Source organism: Mytilus californianus, unplaced genomic scaffold, assembly GCF_021869535.1.
Source record: "Mytilus californianus isolate M0D057914Y unplaced genomic scaffold, xbMytCali1.0.p SCAF_7, whole genome shotgun sequence".
NCBI lineage: Eukaryota > Metazoa > Mollusca > Bivalvia > Mytilida > Mytilidae > Mytilus > Mytilus californianus.
Window position 1 is genome coordinate 82,086,080 of NW_026262723.1, and position 22,090 is coordinate 82,108,169.

The 22,090-nt window shown below is 31.6% G+C and overlaps 1 protein-coding gene across 1 annotated transcript; it reads right to left on the bottom strand.

The window, feature by feature from the left end:
* Window positions 1-10,412: 10,412 nt before the first annotated feature.
* LOC127710280 (uncharacterized) lies at window positions 10,413-20,105 on the bottom strand. The gene is made up of 4 exons (XM_052216063.1): window positions 19,983-20,105; window positions 18,391-18,462; window positions 12,705-12,785; window positions 10,413-10,559 (listed from the first exon to the last, which is right to left on the bottom strand). The coding sequence occupies exons 1-4, from the start codon at window positions 20,035-20,037 to the stop codon at window positions 10,459-10,461; spliced, it is 309 nt and encodes a 102-aa protein (XP_052072023.1). The 5' UTR covers window positions 20,038-20,105; the 3' UTR covers window positions 10,413-10,458.
* Between the last annotated feature and the right edge of the window lie 1,985 nt (window positions 20,106-22,090).

A 22,090-nucleotide genomic window follows, 5' to 3' on the forward strand; every position in this document is an offset into this window, starting at 1 on the left:
AAGCTCTCAAGCAGGGTATAAATTTCTAACAGTACTGGCATCATTAAATTTAATTAATGCCAAATTATAATATAAAATCCTGCTAAAAATGTTTATTTGACTTATTCGCATTCAAAAATATAAAGCGATACATTCTGAGGATATCATATAAAGTGCAATCTTTGGTTACAAGGGCGAAGCTAATGGAGTACAAATTTAAGACCGCAACATGTCTAAGTGTCAAAATGTGTATCTTTGGTTGCTAAGGACAGTAAACAATAAAATAAACATGACATACCCAACTATATCAGTCCTATTCAGGACCGATAACTCTGTCGATAAATATTGTCGGGTATACAATGTTGTTGAAATCAGAGCAATTGTCTTATATGTCTCTGTTGAAATGTATACAATAACAAATTTTTTTACACAAGTTTAACTTTATATCGATTTATTGAATGCCTGGATTTTGCTTAAAATATTGAATTAAAAAAATAAATAATAAAATCATATTCAATGAAATCTCGTTTAATTTTTTACGAAATAATACAAAATCCATTTAAATTAAAATTTGAATCAAAATATTTCTTTAAAATAATTATAGAAACATAAATATTAGTTTGATTATCTTTTAAAGCAAAAATTATTTTTTTAAAGATTTTTTTTTATAATATTCATATTTTCTTTAAGTTTATTATGATACATACTTCTTCTGGTTTGACACGGGGAAAAGAAGATATTTATTTGTACAGCTATGAAAACTTTTGTATATCACAAAATTTAAACTCTGGTAATACATGTATACACAGGATGTTTAATGTCACCTGGTTGCTTTTGGTTTGCACGTCTACCTGACAATATATTGTTATGTAACATTACATCCAAAGTCAGAGTTCACCTGTTCGTCAAGTGATGGGATTTTGAAGGTATGGAATATTTATCTATAATAATTGTTGGGATTTTTTTCTTTCTTGGGACGTAAATATTTTTTTGTTCTAAAAGGAATGTATAAATATATTTCTAAAGAAAGATAAATTATACAGAAAACAGGAAAAAACCTTTTAAAAAAGAAGAGAAAAAATTTTATTATAAATTTTATTGTTAACTATTTTCTGGTAACAGTATATCCTGGATATCTGTCAAAATAAAATTTTCCCGTGTCACACTTAAAATAATATTTTTTTAATCAATAAATTTTGAAATCAATCATATCGAAATATCACCAAAGAAAATAACAGAAACATCAGAGATTCTACATGAAAATTAAATTAAATCAAGGAAAGTCTTACTATACAAATCCTCGATTTCCATATACATCATCCGCCATTTTGAAAAATCCCGAAATATTCACTTTTTTAAATCGATTTTTGACCGAAATTGCCCAGAAATTAAACTGTTTTAAATAGTATTTTTCGCCAGATATATGTTTGAATATACTTAATCGAGTTGCAAAGTTTTATTTTTATTAACGGAATTTCTTTATTTGTTATACAAGTAGACATGGGTATCGGTAATTTAGCATTGAGTCAACGGAGAAATAACGAGAAAAAGTACATGTTTTTACGATTCTCCAGTGACAGAATTTAATCAAAAATTAAACTGTTAGGACCAACATTGTTTGATAGAAATATGTTTGAATATCAAGGATTGATTTGCAAAAGTTAGAAAACGGGTCAGGTTCATGAGAAAACTCAACTTTATTGAAGCACCTATGCATTTTATATGGGGCAATATAATACAAAATGGCGGCTAGTATACGTCACAAAAGTCACGTGATGTCTGACTTAGTTGGATATGATTGCAATCCTAGCAGATTTTTTACCTAGTGAACTAAAACAAAAACCTAAAAGACTAAAGATTTGTGGTCAAATTTATCTTTAAAAAGGCATTTCTGTGCTTTCTGGTGTGCCATAAGGTAGCACTCCACAGTTAGAAAATAAAATTAAAAATGAACCACAAAATATTTTATCATCTCCTATTCCTGGATTTCTAATACATTAACCTAACGGTTTGTGTTGTACATGTGCATATGTATGTAATCAGTATCTTCCATAGATTTGATTTTCAAAGTTAAAAGGGTGAAATATAATTCCTTCTATGTGTATCCATGGCAACATTCTGCATTTATTTACCATAAAATATTGCAAAAAGGGGGGTGAAAATGTCACATATCCCCCCAAAATTTGGATCAAACTAGAATTTCAATGCAAATGAGTGATACCTTTTTAGAAACTGTTGAAATTAATCTTCCTAATAATCAAATAAAAAATTGTTGTCTTTCGCCTCATTTTTTCGTAAAATTTAATTACAAAGTTCGTGCGACAAAAATTTGGAAAAAAACATTACAATAATTGCCGGACCAATGTATGGTATGGATATGCAAATACGGACTGTCATACAGAAAACAGCCTTTATTACATACATTACATAATCTTGATGTTCATATAAACCCAATAGGCAGGCTATTTTAATCCTCAGCTATCCAAAAATGAATTTTATTGCACACTAGCTCTCATATTTGAAAAATCCACAGGGGCCAAAATGCGAAACTACACACCTAACTGTGGAGTGCTACCTTATGTCTCCATTTGTCGACCGTCATTCACAACTTCGTTGTCATTTGATTTTCAGACTCATTCGTAGCCGTTGGTTGATTTGGAACCCCTCACTTCCCTTGTTGAGTGAAACATTTCAACCAAACATTTGGATAAAAATTGCTTGTTTGTCTGTGTTCGTGTCGGTCGTATTATAAACTTCATTGAATAGCCGTATATCATGTTTACAACAAGTAATCTGTGAGGTTATGCTAACTAACCATACAACAAACGAGAATTTTCCATGTCCATTTTTTACTGACAAATCCCACATCAAATATATTAGTACATAGCTTTAGATCCATTCAATCATTTTATAATAGACAACTAATGGGGAGAATGCGGCATCAAAAATGTCCAACCCAAGCTTACACTTTAACTATAAAATATACATACCCCACGTTAGGAACCGTCACTAAAAATGTGCATTTTACACATATTTTTTGTTTTGTAGCCCAAAAAAGGTCCAAAAAAATTTTCACCTCGCTCCGCTCGGCGATTTTTACATACTACGCCCCCCCTTTCCAAAATCCTGGATCCGCCCCTGCTCTCAGTGATAATAGTCCCACGAGGTCTCTGCAATAAACGAGGGTAGGGAATGGGGTACCCCAAATGACGACTGGTACGGTAAAAATTTTGTTAAAGTAACGTTAACGATAAACATTTTACTCCATTTGACGCTAACGATAGCTACATAATGAGAGTTGATGCCGAATGACGATAAAAAAAAGATTAAAACTCAGTTGAGCGGTAGCGAAAAACGGACGTTTGACGCTTGACGATAAAGGGCATTCCTACCCTCATAAACTGCATTAGTCTCAGATTGTAGTAAATACACTTTCTAATTTGAATTATGTAAGATGTGACAGTCATTTTAACCAATTCATACAAATTGTGTTTTCATGTGTAAGATCATCTCAATATTAACTTTTTATTTTATTTTATTTACTAAATCATGTTTCTTCATTTTCTATTTTCGAATAACACTGAAATGAAATAACCGTGACTTTAAAAAAAATCATGCGTCTGAAGTGCTTTTATGTACTTTGAATACCTTCATCATTCGTCTCTTTGGTAACCATACCACATCTTCTTATTTTTATATTCAGTCACTAGAATAGTAATTATTCATAGTAATATTGTTTCTTTATCTTCATTGAATCAATAGTATTGCATCATAAACAAAGTAACAAGAAATTCATTTTTCGCACAGAGAGCCTGCATGCACATGGCAAGCTACCACAGATGATACACCGCAAAGCCAAATAATCCCAATTAATTGACAAGATAAGTATATTGATTTGTGGATTGTTTGCTTTACGTGTGAGAAGCAATTGTTTCATTATGCCATATGTAAACCAGCAATTTCGAACAACATTTGTAAATAAAAAAAAACCATGATTTGAACCGTGAATAGAATATTGCACTAACAAAATCAAAACTCATAGAATACCAAAACGAAATACACTGTCACAAACAAAAAAATCAAATATATAAAATAGTTTGTCATATGTTTCAAGTAACAGAGACATGTATAGTATATGTAGTATGTATGTCTGGTTTTTACAAAAATCTTCAAAGATATACTTAATTTGGTTTTCTTTATAAAGAATTTGTTCAAATGCAAAACTACTTACCAATATTCAACCGAGAAGAATGTCTTACGAGGTTGTAAATTTAAGACTCTTTTGGGCATGTTAAGAGAAAGTAACTGATTTCTAATAGACCACATATTTACTTTGCAATATTAATCAAATAAATTTAAGTACAATGTTTAAATTGAAATGATTAACCTTCGACGTCTATAACACAGTGTTTTGTTATACTATTTAAATTCTCACAATATTTAGAAATCCTTTCTCCACAAACTTACTTAATTTTGAAATATCGATTTTACTGAACCATTAGTGAATTAGTGAAACAGCGCATTGAACAAAGCAATTGTTTGACTATTTTGCTGTAACATTCCCACCGACATTCATACTTTTAACTTTCAATAAATTTTATCCTATAAATTAACTCCTTTGTAATGATTTTACAATACTGTGTCTGAGCTGTTGCAGGAATATAAAATAAAACTATACAAAATTAGATATAAACGTGACTATTCATTCTAACAAATTTTGCAATGACCCACGTCTTCGCAAGCATTCTTTCTTCTACGTATTAAGTTGTTCTATTCCTTTTTTGTTGTTGTTGCGACAAGTCAAATTTCCAAACCCACACAGTCAGGATTCTACTTCGTCAAAATTATCTCCCCATTACGCCAGTTCATTTTTACAATCGTAGAAATGGAAGCCATTGTAGGGATGACGCGCTGCCAATTTAGCTCTTGAAAGCCGATAAATTTATCCACATAGCACCATTACGATCCTTATATTTCAGTTGTATTTTAAAAGACAAATCTATCTACTAGCTATTGAGCATCAGTTAATGATCTTGTCTGCATTGAGTCAACTTAAAACTATTGTCTGATCGGTTGTCAGGTGGAATTTTCGAAAATACATAAACAGGTAAAAAAATTCTAATTAAATATTTCGTGGAAGGGCAGACTAAAAATTTTCAGTGGTTGAAGACTATAAATCCTAATTATAACACACACAAAATTATGTTTTTTCGAAGATATGCATTTTTACCATCCAACTTAAAAGACTGTCGTCAAGTACTTTTAGTAAAAATTAGCTATTCGAACACATCTTCTCTGTTTTTGTGATTCATTAGAAAGGTATTTCACTTGACCTATATATTTCATCTTTTAGTACTGTGAATGTCTTATGTTATAAAGTCAATCTGTAGCCTTGATATATAAAAATGATATAATCTGAAGCGAGATGATGTATCAAATACTCTTGCTTTGTACGTTTTCAAAACGAAATAGTCAACTCAAACACGCCCTAACATAAAAAGGTACACTCGATTTTCTCTTTTCGATACAATTGTTACCCATTTTTTGGATTTTTTTCTTGAGTCAAATAATGGAAGGGCAGACACGAAAATTACTGAAGTAATAGATTGATATGTTCTCCGTCCGTGGTAAAAAAAATTTTTAAATCGGAGGTTATGCATTTTCTACATCCAACTTGATAGATACCCATGTCGTCGACTTGATATCTAATTGTTCTGCTTAACTTTGTAATAGATAAATTGAAAACTTATGCAAATGGTGTTTTTAAAATAAAATACTTCGTAATTGAGCAGAAAATTGTCATTTTATTTGCTTTTATGAACTTTTAAAAAATTTGTTACTATAGTAAACATTACAGTAAGCATTTATCGCCTTCTCTAACAAAGAGCTTCAATTCTTTTGTTCTATTTCAACCGGGTTTCATAAGTTTCATAACATTTGGCTGAGGCAAACTAAAGTAAGGGAACGGAAACGAAAAATTCAGCTATTTTTCAATTTGTAAAGGGCCATTTCTCTAGAATGGTAAAAGTGACGCCACCAAAATTGAAACCTGATCTGTGTTTTGTGGTAATAAGCATTGTGTATAAGTTTCATAACATTTGGTTGAGGCAAACTAAAGTAAGAAAACGGAAACGAAAAATTCAGCAATTTTTCCATTTGTAAAGGGGCATAACTTTAACGGTAAAAGTGACGCCACCAAAATTCAAACTTGACCCGTGTTTTGTGGTAATAAGCATTGTGTAGAAGTTTCATAACATTTGGCTGAGGCAAACTAAAGTGAGAGAACAGAAATGAAAAATTCAGCAATTTTCCATTTGTAAAGGGGCATAACTCTAGAACGATAAAAGTGACGCCACCAAAATTCAAACTTGATCTGTGTTTTGTGGTAATAAGCATTGTGTATAAGTTTCATAACATTTGGTTGAGGCAAACTAAAGTTAGAGAACGGAAAATTAAAAATTTAGCAATTTTTCCATATGTAAAGGGGCATAACTCTAGAACGGTAAGAGTGACGCCACCAAAATTCAAACTTGATCTGTGTTTTGTGGTAATAAGCATTGTGTATAAGTTTCATAACATTTGGTTGAGACAAACCAATTTTGGGACGTACGTACGTTCGTACATATGTACAGACGGACAAGGGTAAAACTTAATGCCCCCACCGCTACGGCGGGGGCATAATTAGATATGATTTCACCATTAAAAAATTGTTTTCTAAAATTAGATATGATGTTTTCAAATTATAATCAAATATAATTAATAGTTCCCAATATTTTTTCTCTCATTTGTCACAATCTAATATCTTATCTGCGTCTTATCTTTCAATGTCAACAACTTTATCTACACAATGTAATGTAATGAAATATATCCTTTAATAAAAATAGATTATTATCTAATGAAAATGATATTTGCAAATCTGGACACCCAAACAGGATCAAGTAAAAATTTAACTTTAACACACACAACAAAAATAAAATACCACATAGCAACTGTGAAATCTACCTTCAAAACACACGACTAAAAAAAATAGTTACGACAAAAGAGACGACTTTTCATTCCCTTTTGTTAATTTTCCTTTTTTAGACGGCGATGTTCCTTTGGCTCCATCATACGGTGTTTATATATCCCAACTCGTTCGTTATGCCCGTGTGTGTAGTGATGTCATATAGATTTTAACGAACGTAATCAATGCATCCGTGACTGGTAAATTATTAAATCAGGGATTTCTTTACCATAAATTACGTAAAACTTTTACTAAACTCTTTCATAGATACAAAGATTTGATTAGTAAATTTGGCTGTCCCTGTAGAAAACTGATTAAAAACGGTATTTCACATCCTAAATTATACGGTAATATTGTACTTAAAGCGCGGAAATCACTATGTGATCCGTGTAAACTCATTGAACTTTTAAACAAACTTATTAGTAAAGGTTATCTTACCAATGTTGTAATTAGATCTTTGAATATAGTTTACATTGGCACTAATATCCATTTTGTCATCAGCAAATTAAAATATAACTCAATTTGTATTCTTTTCAAACGGGATGTATAAAGACACACCCACGTTCATTTTGATCTATAAAGAGGTTAACTCCTAACTATCCTACTGCCTGTCGATACATTTATTGTTGGCATTGCACAAGTCATGTCTTCTTTGACTGTCCATGACGTTAAAATACTAAATCCCTGGGATGTGTTTTAGTTGATTTTAGTCTCTGATGCATGTTATTTATTATTTTTTTTTTTTTGGCTTTTAACTAGCTGTCAGTAACTGTGAATACTCTCAAATCGTACTTTCTTGTTTATTCGACCTGTTGATACTAATTGTAATGCTTTTTTGTTATTTAATGTTATTCAGGGTTATATCTAGTCTATATACCAGCTTTGATAAGTGTTTGGTATTACTATAAATTTTCACTTCTTCGTACTATGAACATCAAAATTATTTATTTTGTTAAAATATTTCCTTTCTCTATTTGAACTGTACACGTATACCTAACAACAAAATTATTTTCATTTACCTGTGTTTAAAGTAATTGCAAATGGCTGATATTTTTGTTCAAGCATATATAACATTTCACAGCGGTATAACATGTTACTTTTATTATTCTTCCCTTTGTTTATTTATTTTGTATTTACATTGTATCATAGATCAAATTTATTTGTTCAGTGTATGTTCACTGGTGTTAATATGTCTTTTGATTGAGTTAAGCCATTTCAATTGATATTTTATAGTGTGTCTTTCTATGTTATGATGTTACATTATTGTTTCAGATAAGGGTGAAGGTTTGGTACCATTAAAACGTTTAAACCTGCTGCAATTGTTTGCACCTGTCCTTAGTCAGGAATCTGATGTTCAGTAGTTGTTGTTTGTTGATGTGGTTCATAAGTGTTTCTCGTTTCTCGTTTTTTATATAGATTAGACCGTTGGTTTTCCTGTTTGAATGGTTTTACACTAGTAATTTTTGGGGTCCTTCATAGCTTGCTGTTCAGTGTGAGCCAAGGCTCCGTGTTGAAGACCGTACTTTGACCTATAATGGTTTACTTTTATAAATTTTGACTTGGATGGAGAGTTGTCTCATTGGCACTCATACCACATCTTCTTTTATCTATAAAGAAATTTTTTGACAACTCCTGACTAATCAGTTGAACAGATACAATCATTGATAGACTATCTATACATCTCAGCTATACATAAACTTATTTATTTCCGTTCAAAGGGAAATAACTCAATTATATAATAAGTAAATTTCTGGTTTCTAAAAGGGTCAAAAATTCAAGAACGAGAAAAGCTAAAGTCGTGAAAATTGAACTTGATCTTCATTTAGTCACAGGAAACAACATGTCAAAATTTGAAAAAATTTCATCTTAGCGTTTTCATGTAAATGAACGGACACTGTTTGGTAGCCGCCTCCCCCCCCCCCCCCCTTTGTCAAGGATGGATACAAAGCTGAGATTTCTGGAATGTCTTTGTCAAGGACAGATACAAAGCCGAGATTTCTGAAAGGTCTTTAACATGGACAGATGCAAAGCTGAGATCTCTTAAATCAAAATGATATTGATCTGTTTCCAGAAGGGTTTATGTCAAGGACAAGCATTAAACAACAGTTAGGTCAAGACATGATTAATGGCAGATCTTGATTTTTTTCTGTAAAATTGTTCACAACTTCTATAGACTGAGGATGATAAATCCTGACTTATTGTATGGATACCCTTCCATTAGTGGACTGTATGTTGCCATCTAGATGTCTTTTGGTTATTTTAGGCATTTGGTTGCAGTCTTTTTGAGGTATACCCCACATCTCCTTTTATTCATATGAACAAATTCTATAATATTTATTGGTCATACTTACTAAATTCTTAGATTTAAGAAAAGCCCAATGACCAGGACTGATATAGAATGACCTGTCAGTTTGTTGTGACAGCAAATCTTTTTTTTTGTCAGGCATCACATGTATTCAATTTTATTAAAGATAAATGAAGAATCTATTTGTTTTACTGGGAAGTCTTCACAACAAATTTCCAAGCAATGAAAGTTTTGAAATGGCTTTCTTACTAATTAAAATTTTAAATAAAATTTTGAAAGATAATATTAAGAATGTTCATTACAGTCAAAACTGCTCCTGAAAAGCTTTTTTAATTTTTATAGAGGCAGAGGGACATGTGAGGGAAAGTGATCAATACCTCTACACCTTTCTAAAATGATGTCAATCTTTGTATTTGGCCCACCTATTCAGCCAATTATTTTTAAATCAGTTAATGAAAACTTATTATACTATATTTGTTCCTAAATTCTCTAAAAATCCACTAATAACTAAAGAAGAAGCACTGCTACAATGTTCTTGTCCCTTAAAATTTTGTAATATTCCACTCAAAAAGTATGTGCCTCCTATTAACATGAATCAATAAGCAATTCAAATGGTACCAACATAAAAATAATTGTCACAGCTTTTTTTCATTACTTAAGTTTGTGTTGTCTTCTTATGTGCTCTTCTTATGAAAATATGTCTATAATAGCCGCTTTAGTTTTCAGTGTTGTTTTTTTGTACGTGAGATTATTACCCCCAGTTTTTGGTGGGGTTCGTGTTGCTTAGTCTTTAGTTTTCTATGTTGTGTCATCTGTACTATTATTTGTCTGTTTGTCTTTTTATTTTTAGCCATGACGTTGTCAGTTTGTTTTCGATCTATGAGTTTGACTGTCCCTCTGGTATCTTTCGTCCCTCTTTTATATGACATTTAATGTCCTTTGGATATTAAAAATCAGATATTTTTTTTGTTGTAGCACACTTCTATTTTTACATCATATTTAAATCTAATCTTTTTTTTTTTTCTTCTTTAAATAAATCTGATTACACATTCTTGATACAATAAAGTAAATTGCTAATAAGGTAAACAATTATTTTTAATATATATGCATGGCTAGGAAACAAGCTCGAATCTTCATATTTTAATACACAAAGTATTTACATTGTAAACAATTATTTGTCCATATAAAGTCCTGTCCTCTTCTTTGCTGCCTCTACTTCATCTGCATTATAGCCTGCAAGTTTTTTAGGATCTAATTCTGTATCTCTTAACACTGTAAAAAGAAATAACATGGATAATGGTTATAAACAAGAAGTATGTTGAAGCACTGAAGAAAATATCAATGCAAACATGAATCTATGGTTGTAAATGGCTTTCAGTGTAGAGTGGCTGGTGCAAAACCTTTTTTTCCTAACAGAGCTAGGTAATGTAAATGTTAATGCCAGCTTTTGTCTGGTCTAAAAAACCTTGTTACCAGGGTATGCTGAGGCATTTGTAACTAAAGACATGTGTTTAGACCAGGTCTAATTTTTTGGGACGTAAAAATTCAGGCTTATGATTCATGAATATATATTCAAGGAACATATCTAGAGAGTATTACTATACGAGTTTAAGGGGAACACATATTTAAGGGATCTAAAATGGACCTGTTAAAAGTCAAATCTTCTGAGCCTATGTTAATCCATGGAAGTAAAAGAACTTTTGATATATATTGTTATATGAATTAAAAGTAACTGAAGGTATACATCAATGAGACAGCAACTCTACAGAGCAAAAAAAGGAAAAGCACATCTCGATGTCAACATACATTCTTCAATGGTAAACAAGCGTCAATATCAGAAGATACATTTTTTATTTAATCTCAGAAAATCTCTTTATTGTTAACCCCTTAAGGGAATAACCTGGGGTATTTGAGATAACTCTTAAAAAGGTTTGAAGTCACTTGTGTGTTTTTACCAGACCGTTATTAAAACAGATATATAGCATCTATGTACCACATATATTTTTTACATTTGATTGTGTCAGTGAGGATGGGGCAAAAGCAACAAAGAAAATTGGACGAGTGTAACTCTAACAAGCATTAAATGAAGACAATATACTATGAAAGCCTCTCAAAAATGTGCTTAAAGAGGGGTACAATTTAAAAACCAAGTGCATATTAAAACTTGTGCAAACAGTAACTGTTTCATTTCATTAGGTCTTTCCACTTTAATGTGGAAAGACCTTTTGATTTTGTTCTGATTACTACTTTTTTTTTCTTCTTCTTCGGCAATTTTTATTTATTACCTGTGAATTTTTTTCGCAAAATGTCACTTAGATGTTTGGTACATGATATCACACAATTGATGTGCCTATTATTAATGACTCTAAATGTAAACACTTGGCAGAGTCAACATCATTTTCAAGATTTCCCATTTTAAATAACCATGAAAAGCTTAACTATTTTTCTTTCATCATAATTATATTTCTTCATTATGCAATAAAAAAACTAATTTTTGTTTCTAAATTGTATTTTAAAGTCTTGTGTAAAATTGTTCTGCTTTGATCATGATTTACTTCTGTGTTGCCCAAAACAAATATTTGCCAGAGTTCTCAAAATCCTGTTTTCCCTTGTGGTCCTTACTAATATTTCTATTGCAAAATACCAAAATAGTGTCAGCCCTGCAAAATTTCGGTGGTAAAATCGAAATTCTGCTATGCAAGTGTTTGCTGTCACATGATGAAACAAAAAATGAACTGTCAAATTAACACAAAGCAGTATTTCTGTAATTGTGAAGGAAAAAATTGTTGAAATTAATAAAAGGGCAGGAAGAGGGAAATGAAATTCCCTTTTGTTATCAGTAACAAAATTTTAAAACGTGATTGGATGAATGTTACGAATATTGCAACGAAGCAATATAAAGTGCCATTTTTCAATCAATCAAGGACCATAACTCATGAATGACAGGAGTGTAAACTGTAAACTGTCAATGTTGAACTTGACCTCCATTTTGTCATCAGAAAAAAAACATATTTGAAAAAAGCATTGGTTGAAGTGTTCATAAGTGATTGGACAGAAACAACTTGATCCAACACTGTACAACCCAAATTCAATGACAGGATTTCAGTCTGAAAACCAGGTTGAAAATTAGGGTTGGTAGGTATGGATTTTTTTTTCCAAATATTTTTACCTTGAATCTTTTTAGGAAACATTGTGACTTTAATAAAAAATAGTTAAAAAGAATTAAGTTAGAGGGTTAAATATAGGGAAGATAAGGTTACAGAAAAAACACATTCTTTTAATATTAGACTGATTTAAATGACAAACTAACAGTTAATGTTTCTGTTATGTATTCCAGTATTTGTAATTCCTCTTTAACACACTTTTAAAAGACTTCCAATAGAAATAATCTGATTCCTTTCTAAACAAAAAGCTCACCTGTATATTCCGTTTTATACTGGTACATAGTAGCAGCATTTCTTTCAAACTTACGGTTAACAAGAGGTAGGCTAAGAAAAGCTGCAACAGTAAGCAAAAATAAGCATAAGTGATTAAAATAAAACATGAAGAAAACTGACATTTTTCTATGCAAGATAAAAGTATACATTTCTATTATGCTATACCATGATTGACATCTGATTTCAATATAAATATAAGAAAGTTTAAAGAGTTCAGAAGACCATCATGTTGTGCAATGCAAGCATTCACCACGTTCCCTATACATGTATATAGAATACTAGAGGGTCACCTGTCAATTTTGAATAAAATTGATTCAATAAAAAAAAAGAAGATTTTCGATAATTTCAGGCAAAAAAGAAAAATGGGTCAAAGACTTAGTCTTAATGTGACTAATCTATGTAGAAAAATAGTCTGGAAAAATGAGGAAAAATTCATTTAACAATTCCATAATAGCATCACCAGTTTTTCTGAAGTTTATGACAATAAACTGTTGACACAGAGATATGTCACGCCTGTCCACATAAAATTCAGAAAAAGACAATCTGATGGACAGCAACATTGCTCATTAATTCAAAGTTGCTGGACCATGATCTTATGGGCAGGGCCTAGAAATGGTTGACAAACTGAGATGTACTGATAGCAATGCAACTTTATACAACATATCATTGATCTGTCACAAGTAGTTCTTATCAAACTGACTTAAGCAGAAAACTTAACATTGAAAATTGCTAGTTAATTTAAAGTTGCTGGTCCATAACCTAGGGGGCAGGGCCTCAAAATATTTGTCCAACTGATATGTACTGATAGTAATGCAACTTTATATTAAATATCAAAGACCTATCACAATTAGTTCCTTTCAAACTATCTTAAGCAGATAAGAGAACAAAGTTCCAATGTCCCCCGCGTTGCACATATTTTATCTATCCAAAGTACAAGGGCAATAACTAAAATAAATGGGGAATGTGTCCATGGGACACAGATGATGCCCCTGCTTGCATATAACTTTATAAAGGGACATAACTCAAGAACTGTAAAAGTGACACTACCCAAACTTGATCTGAGTTTTGTGGTAATAAGCATTGTTGATAAGTTTCATAACATTTAATTGAGGCAATTTTTCCATTTGTAAAGTGGCATTACTCTAGACCGGTAAAAGTGAAGCCACCTAAATTCGACCTTAATCTGTGTTTTGTGGTAATGAGCATTGTGTATAAGTTTCATAACATTTGGTTGAGGCAAACTAAAATTAGAGAATGGAAACGAATATTTCAGCAATTTTTCCATTTGTAAAGGGACATAACTCTAGAACGGTAAAAGTGACGCCACCAAAATTCAAACTTGATCTGTGTTTTGTGGTAATAAGCATTGTGTATAAGTTTCATAACATTTGGTTGAGGCAAACTAAAATAAACTGCTTCGCTGAGTGCAGCTGGATACGCCCGCAGAGGTCCAACCCTGAACAGTTGGGGCAAAAATGGACACAATATTCAAGCTTGATACAGGTCTGAATTTGGATTGTAATTAGATATTTGACATATTATAGGTTTCTGAGTAAATGGAGTCAAAGAATTTGAAATTGGTTATATGAATTGAATTTATATTCAATTAAAGATTTCTTGCTGTTGTGCAATACACTGTGCTGTTGCGAAATACTTAGTAAATCTGTTGTCAGACTATAAACAAATGAAGTTCAATTTCTTCTCAATGTCATATTTGAAATTTATGAAAATCAATAGGGAGATTACATCAATAGCTATAAATAATTCACCAAAGTTTCATGAGAACTGCTGAAAGCATTTTTGAGTTATTGTCCAAAAACTGGAAAATCCATCCTTTTTTAATGAATAAAACCCCATAACTCAGAAATGTAAAATCTAAAATTTATAAAATTCTAAAGGGACCTTACATCAACAGATATAAACAATTCACCAAAGTTTCATGAGAACTGCTGAAAGCATTTTTTAGTTATTGTCCGAAAACTAGAAAATCACCCTTTTTTATGAATAAAACCCTGTAACTTGGAAACGTAAAATCTAAAATTTATAAAAATTGAAAGGGAGCTCATGTCAATAGATATAAACAATTCACCAAAATTTCTTGCAAGTTGGTGAAAGCATTCTTGAGTTATTGTCGGAAAACTGGAAAATCCCCCCTTTTTTAATGAATAAAACCCCAAAACTCAGAACGGTAAATCTGAAATTTATAAAAAACAAAAGGGAGCTCACGTCAATAGATATAAACAATTCACCAAAGTTTCATGCATATTGGTTAAAGCTTTTTTGAGTTAATGTCCGACATGTTGACGACGGACGGATGGACAGACAACGGTATACCATAATACGTCCCGTGAACGGGCGTATAATTAGAGAATGGAAACGAATATTTCAGCAATTTATCCATTTGTAAAGGGGCATAACTCTAGAACGGTAAAAGTAACGCCACCAAAATTCAATCTTGATCTGTGTTTTGTGGTAATGAGCATTGTGTATATTAAAGTTTCATAACATTTGGTTGAGGCAAACTAAAGTTAGAAAACGGAAACAAAAAATTAAGCAATTTTTCCATTTGTAAAGGGCCATAACTCTAGAACTGTAAAAGTGATGCCACCAAAATTCAAATTTGATCTGTGTTTTGTGGTAATAAGCATTGTGTAAAGGTTTCATAACATTTGGTGGAGGCAAACTAAAGTTAGAGAACGGAAATAAAAAATTAAGCAATTTTTCCATTTGTAAAGGGGCATAACTCTAGAACGGTAAAAGTGACGCCACCAAAATTCAAACTTGATCTGTGTTTTGTGGTAATAAGCATTGTGTTGAGCCAAACTAAAGTTAGAGAATGGAAACCAATGTACAGACGGACAAGGGTAAAACTTAATGCCCCCTCCGATACGGCGGGGGCATAAAAAGCACTTTTTTTTTGTTCTTTAAAGCTTTTTATTAATATCTTAGAGAAATGAAGGCTTCAGAGCAAATGCAATGTGATTTCCATTATAAATAATATTTACAAGGGGCATAACTCATTAAAAATATTTGATCAGAACTAATTTTAGAAAGTGTCAAAGAGTTTGCTGATATAAACCTATGATATAAGTTTCATAAAATTCTGGCAAGAACTGAACATATGAAAGCGCTAACAATGCAATTTTCCTTATAATTAATGTTTCCAAGGGGCATAACTCTTTTAAAAATAATTGATCTGCACTGATTTCCGAACTCATTAAAGACATTGCTGATATAAACCTATGATATAAGTTTCATAAAAATCTGGCAAGAATTGAACACATTAGAGCGCTAACAATGCAATTTTCCATATTATTATGTTTCCAAGGGGCACAACTCTTTTAAAAATAATTGATCGGCACTGATTTTCCAACTCGTCTAAGACATTGCTAATATAAACCTATGACCTATAATGGTTTACTTTTACAAATTGTGACTTGAATGGAGAGTTGTCTCATTGGCACTCATACCACATCTTCTCATATCTATGATATAAATTTAATAAAAATCTGGCAAGAATTGTACATGTGAGAGTGCTAACAAGACTGGACGGACGCCCAGTATTTCTATGTCCCCCACAACACGTTGCACAGGAGACAAAAAGTTAACAATTGTTGACGCATCCATCACTGGAAAAGCAATCCCTAAGTCTCGTAATCAACGACTTTCGTCGCAGGCGAAATGAAAATGCCAAACTAGAGGCCTTTTACCTGTGTCGCTCATGTGCACCTGCATCTTTAACAATAGCCTTTTTTGGTAAAAATCATGAAAGGGCAATAACTCTATAAAGAATTAACTCACAATTTCAGTCATGTTGACATAATTTTAGATTTTTAAATTTTTATTTTAAAGCAAAATAACTCCAACTACAAGTCAACTAGATTTCAGACATCCTGGCTTATTTGTAGATCTTGTCTTTGATCATTTTTGCTGTTTAAACTTTTTTTCTATCTACTGAAGTTTTCAAAATAATAGGCAAAAATGCAAAAACAATTGGGAACAATTTTCATTTTAAGGGCAATAACTTCAATAAGGAGTCAACTGACAGTTTCGGTCATGTTTGACTAGTTTGTAGATCTTGACATGTTGATAATTTTTGCTTTTAAAGTTTATTTCTATATATTATAGTTTTTAAGATATAAGGCAAAAACACAAAAAAACATTGTCATTAAAGAGCATTAACCCCAATATGGAGTCATCTGATGATTTCAGCCATGTTGATTTATTTGTAGATCTGGTCTTGCTTATCTTTTTCCTAATGAAAATTTCACAGTATTTATAATAGTTTTCAAAAGAATAGACAAAAATGAAAAAAATTGATAAAATTTAAAATTTAAGGGCTATAACTCCTATAAGAAGTCATCTTACAGTTTCAAAATAAATGGACAGCATCTCAACATTTAAGCTCATCAGATTTTCTCTCTTCATAGCGGTTTTCAAGATAATAGACAAAACTTGCATTTTACCCATATATTCTATTTTTAGCCATGTTGACCATCTTGATTGACAGGCAGGGTCATCAGATACATTTTTTTCAAACTAGATACCCAATAATGATTGTGGCCAAGTAGTTTCCGAGGAGAAAATTAAAAAATGGGTAAAAGTTTTCATTTCACAGCTGCAATAAGTTTGCTGACCATTGCGGCCATGTTTGAAAGTTACATTCAGGTAATTATAAAGTTTTCTAACTTTTGATCCAGGCATTTCATAATTTTTCTTTCAAGTTGCCAATCCAGTTATTTAAAAAGTAATATTCGCTACTTATATTTTAACTGACTAGGAAAACTTATTTGTATTAGATGAGACAATAAATCTGTGTACCCCTAAAAAAGCAGGCTTTCCATAGAATTTCATGATTTATCATCATCTATATTTGGCTTACTTTTTCAGGATCTTCTGGCTTACTTTTTCGGGATCTACTCCTCATTTCAATTCTCCTGAACCTTTTATTATGTATCAAAAATAAATTTTAAATCTGACAATTCAAAACCCATAAAGGAATTTTGCCAGAAATCTGAAGTATAAAAACGATCAAAATCTGACTACATTAATAATTCCAAATCATGGATTTTTTCTCAGTTGGTGTTCTTTGTATTTCTGAAACAGAAATGATAATTTCTGAAATAGAATCAAATATGTTTGTATTAGGTTATGCAAAAATTATTGTTGGTTTCCCCTAACCCTGCCAGTTCAGTTTTTACTCTCCGGGTCAATTTTTTTTTCTTTTCTTCTTTTTTTTTTGCAGATGAAAATAAAGTGTTGCTCTGGTTTCTTTTGACAATTTTTATTGATGCTTTTTAAAACTGTCCGGCAATCTCTTTAAAGTGTGTCAACACTGCACAGTTATCATTCCTTTAGTTTACATAGCTTATACATGTACCACAAGATAGAATGTAAAACAAGAACTTACTGTCCGGTTAGTAACATGAATAACAACATCCTCTGTATAGCAAAAAATTTAAAAAATAAAACGTTTTTCCTGCCTGTCAGGCCTTAATAATTTTCACATTTTAGGGAAAACCAACAATCATTTTCCAATGGCCTAACATGCCAGTATGATTTTTTTCTGAATGTAAAGATGACATTAAAACAAATATGAAAGGTTGTCAACTTACATTTATTACCATGATTACCAATAATCTGTAACTACTAAAATAAAAACTTACTGAGTCCAAATACTGTAAAACACATCTGCCATTCCCAATTATATGTGAAGCTCTTTTTTAATTCCTGTAAAACTGGGGAAAGAAATAAAAGCTTATCAAATACAGACAGGTGCTAGGAAAAACCATAAAACACTACTCATTTAATTGTGAAAATCATTTCATTTTTATATCAAATATCAAATGCATACATCATGTACATCTATGTACAAAATCCCCTTGCCTCAATTGCAGAAACAATCATAAAAGAGGGTCTGGATGGTGGGGATCCTTATTTATTTTACTTTTAAGGTCAATTTCATATTTTCTGTTTCTTTTTTGGGGGGCTGGAAACAGGAAACAAAGACCAGAGGTACACATGAAATTACAAGCACTATTATCACAAAATCATAAGCGGGATCTGGGATCAGACCCCCCTAAAGAGACCCCCTTTAAGAATATATCTATGAATGTGTTGTAAATGTGTGCACTGATGATTCCCAAGTAATGAAATATTGTTACATGTTTCTTTGGAGAGTTTGTACAAAAATGTATAAGTTATTCATAGTTAATATTTTAATGAGCAAATAACATACGTTTCACTTTAACTTTAAGTTATTATTGCCAGCTGTATCGTTTACATCAAATATGGAGCAACTTTGTCATGTAATGATGTATTGTTCAAAAGTTAATGTTCTGTCAATATTATACTTCTGGTAAATTATGTATAAATACTGGAGCAAGGTCAAGTTCATGAGTTTTTGCTGTGTTTACAATTTGGCCTTTAGCATCCCAGTGTTCAGATCATTTAGCTGTTAGCCTGGTCTATTTAATAAGTAAGAAGTAAGGAGCAGCGCAGATAGCTGCAAGCCTCACATCCCAGATATATGGCATTAATTTGCATTGTTGAGTTATGAAAAATCACGTTTGGTCGTACAAAAATACAAGAAAGTTATTTGAGTACATGTAGCTCCGTCTTTTAAGTAAATTGCATAGTTGTTCTAGGAAATACATCATTGTACATACATGATTAAAATGTATTTTTCCAATTTTTTCTTAATGTCTGTTTCTTAAACAACTATATTTCCCTCCCTTTATAAAAAATAAAACCCATGGCCAAAATAACTAGGGCCGAACTGGCAAGTGTGGCCGAAACATCTTGCATCAAACACTTGAAACAGGAATGGCGACAGAAATCAGATGAAGCAACCTGTTAACTGTCGGAGTAACTATGACGTCTTGAAGGTTATTTAAATTTTTTACAGCAAAAAAATACAATAGCCTTTCAAGATGTCATAATTATTTGGACTACTTGTTACCTTATTTTATTATATCAGCACAACAGTCAACAGATTCTATTAGCTTATGAAAACCTTACTTCTATTTTAGTAATTACATGTACGCTGAAATATGTAACACAGGAAAAATGACACAATACATAATTTTTATTTTGAGGCTGGACAGGGCATTTGTCCAGTACATGAAAAATGGTATCAAAATACTGACTTAATCACTTATAAATTTCCCCCATTTTCTAGTTTTATAAAAGTAACACATGCTTCATTTTTATCACTATGCATTTAGGAAATTCATATTAAACTCTTTAAAGTGCTTACTTGATGTTCCCTTTCTATAGTAACCAGTTCTCATATATTTAGGAAAGTGGCTCATGTTGCTGCTTTCTAAGTTTTCAATGTCAAAGCAACATGGATTATTTCCCTTTAAGTTTTGAGACGCGTTCAAATATTACTCGAGGAACATTTGTTTATATTAGTGCTAAATTAAATACGTGTAACCCGATTTATAGACCAAATCATTGTATTCAAAGTCGTCATGTCATATAATAATAATAATAGTAAAGAGACTGGGACATAATATATTGTTAGTATAATAGTCTCAGATTTGTATGATTATTATTTTATTAAAAGTAAAATAAAGTTGACCTATTGCTCATAGTTTAATAAAAACAGACCAAAACACAAAACGATGAACTGTGAAAATGAGGTCAAGGTCAAATAAAACCTGCCAGACTGACATGTACATTGTAAAATATTTTCCGATACACCAAATATAGTTGACCTATTGCATACAGTATTAGAAAAACAGACCAAAACACAAATTTTTTTTACTTAACCCACTGAACCATGAAAATGAGGTCAAGGTCAGATGACACCTGCCAGTTGGACATGTACATCTCACAATCATTCTGTGCGACAAATGCAGTAGACCTATTGCTTATAGTATCTGAGACATGCATGGACTTGACCAAGAAAACTTAACCTTGTTCACTGATCCATGAAATGAGGTCGAGGTCAAGTGAAAACTATCTGACAGGCATGAGGACCTTGCAAGGTACGCACATACTTAATATAGCTATCCTATTACTCATAATAAGAGAGAAATTAACATTCCAAAAAATATTTACTTTTTCAAGTAGTCACTGAACCATGAAAATGATGTCAAGGACAATGGAAATATGACAGACGGAAACTTTTTAACATAAGGCATCTACATGTATATACAAAGTATAAAGCATCCAGAAGTCGCAGGCTCGACAAAAACTGTAGTCATAAACAATATAGAAGTCCGTTACATCAATTTTCCGGCCAAGAAAAAACGTCCAGTGTAATATTTTAAAAATCATCCCGGCATATTTTTAATGAAATCAAGGATTACTATACAAATTCTTGATAAAACAGAGACTACTGTAACACATATATAGAAGTCTCAGAATAAAATAATGAAAGATTTATGTACAGCTGTTAACAAAATATTGAAACATAACGATTAAACATTCCATTGTTTACATGTAAATGATTTCTTTCAGTACAAAGAATTTCCCTATTAAAAAAAAGACATGGACATAAATACCTAGGACAATTTACCAGTGGTCATTAATTTACCGTGACATCGGACTATTAATACTATCAAATTATGTAACCATGGACGTTTGTGCTTGCAATTTGTCTCCGCCTGGACACATATTCCCAGGAATAATTAATCGTTTACATACAGGGGCATTATAGTTGTCAGATTCATGATCACCGATTTGACTTAAATTTTCATATATGATTATTAACATATCAAAATTGCATATCACAAAATCTTCAAAAGAAATAATTTGCAATGCATGGACTCGTTATATGGATTAGCATTTCGTGTGGTTTTTTTTAGACTAGACGCCATCTACTAGTAATTAACCATCGTGATGACCTCCGAAGAATGTCGATTGTCATACGACTCGATATAAACATAAACCTAAATATAAATACACAGACAGGCACGTGCCATCGTATACTTCTAGGTCTGTTTGATTTCATGTCATTAATTAAAAGAACATGTAAATCATCGTTTTACCTGAATACGAATGTTTTTTTTAGAGGAGAATCCGTTAATGAAATGTATCTTCCCCATGACTCCCTGGATCCACTTTCCAATGTTGACATTTTTTTCTTTTTAATTATTAAACGTGCTTGGCACATGAGTATAACCCATCCCCAGCTGAGGGTTAAATTGAAGTTCGGATGAATACTCATTCAAATGAGTTGAATTATTGTCTTGCAAGTCAATAATACATTACCGATGTGTTGGAGCTTTTTGACAGAATTAGATAACACTGACGGCTAATAGTGAAATATTATTTCACAATTCCCATTTTATAAACGTTTGAAACAAAGAAAATCGTATTTTAATTTTGAGTCAGGCAAAATCGTAGCTAATGCCT

Coding starts and splice junctions, on each gene's coding strand:
- LOC127710280 (XM_052216063.1), bottom strand. CDS start 20,037: ATGAGCCACTTTCCTAAATATATGAGAACTGGTTACTATAGAAAGGGA. Junction 18,463..19,982: donor CTATAGAAAGGGAACATCAA/GTAAGCACTTTA, acceptor TTCTTTCCCCAG/TTTTACAGGAATTAAAAAAG. Junction 12,786..18,390: donor TTTTACAGTATTTGGACTCA/GTAAGTTTTTAT, acceptor TTACTGTTGCAG/CTTTTCTTAGCCTACCTCTT.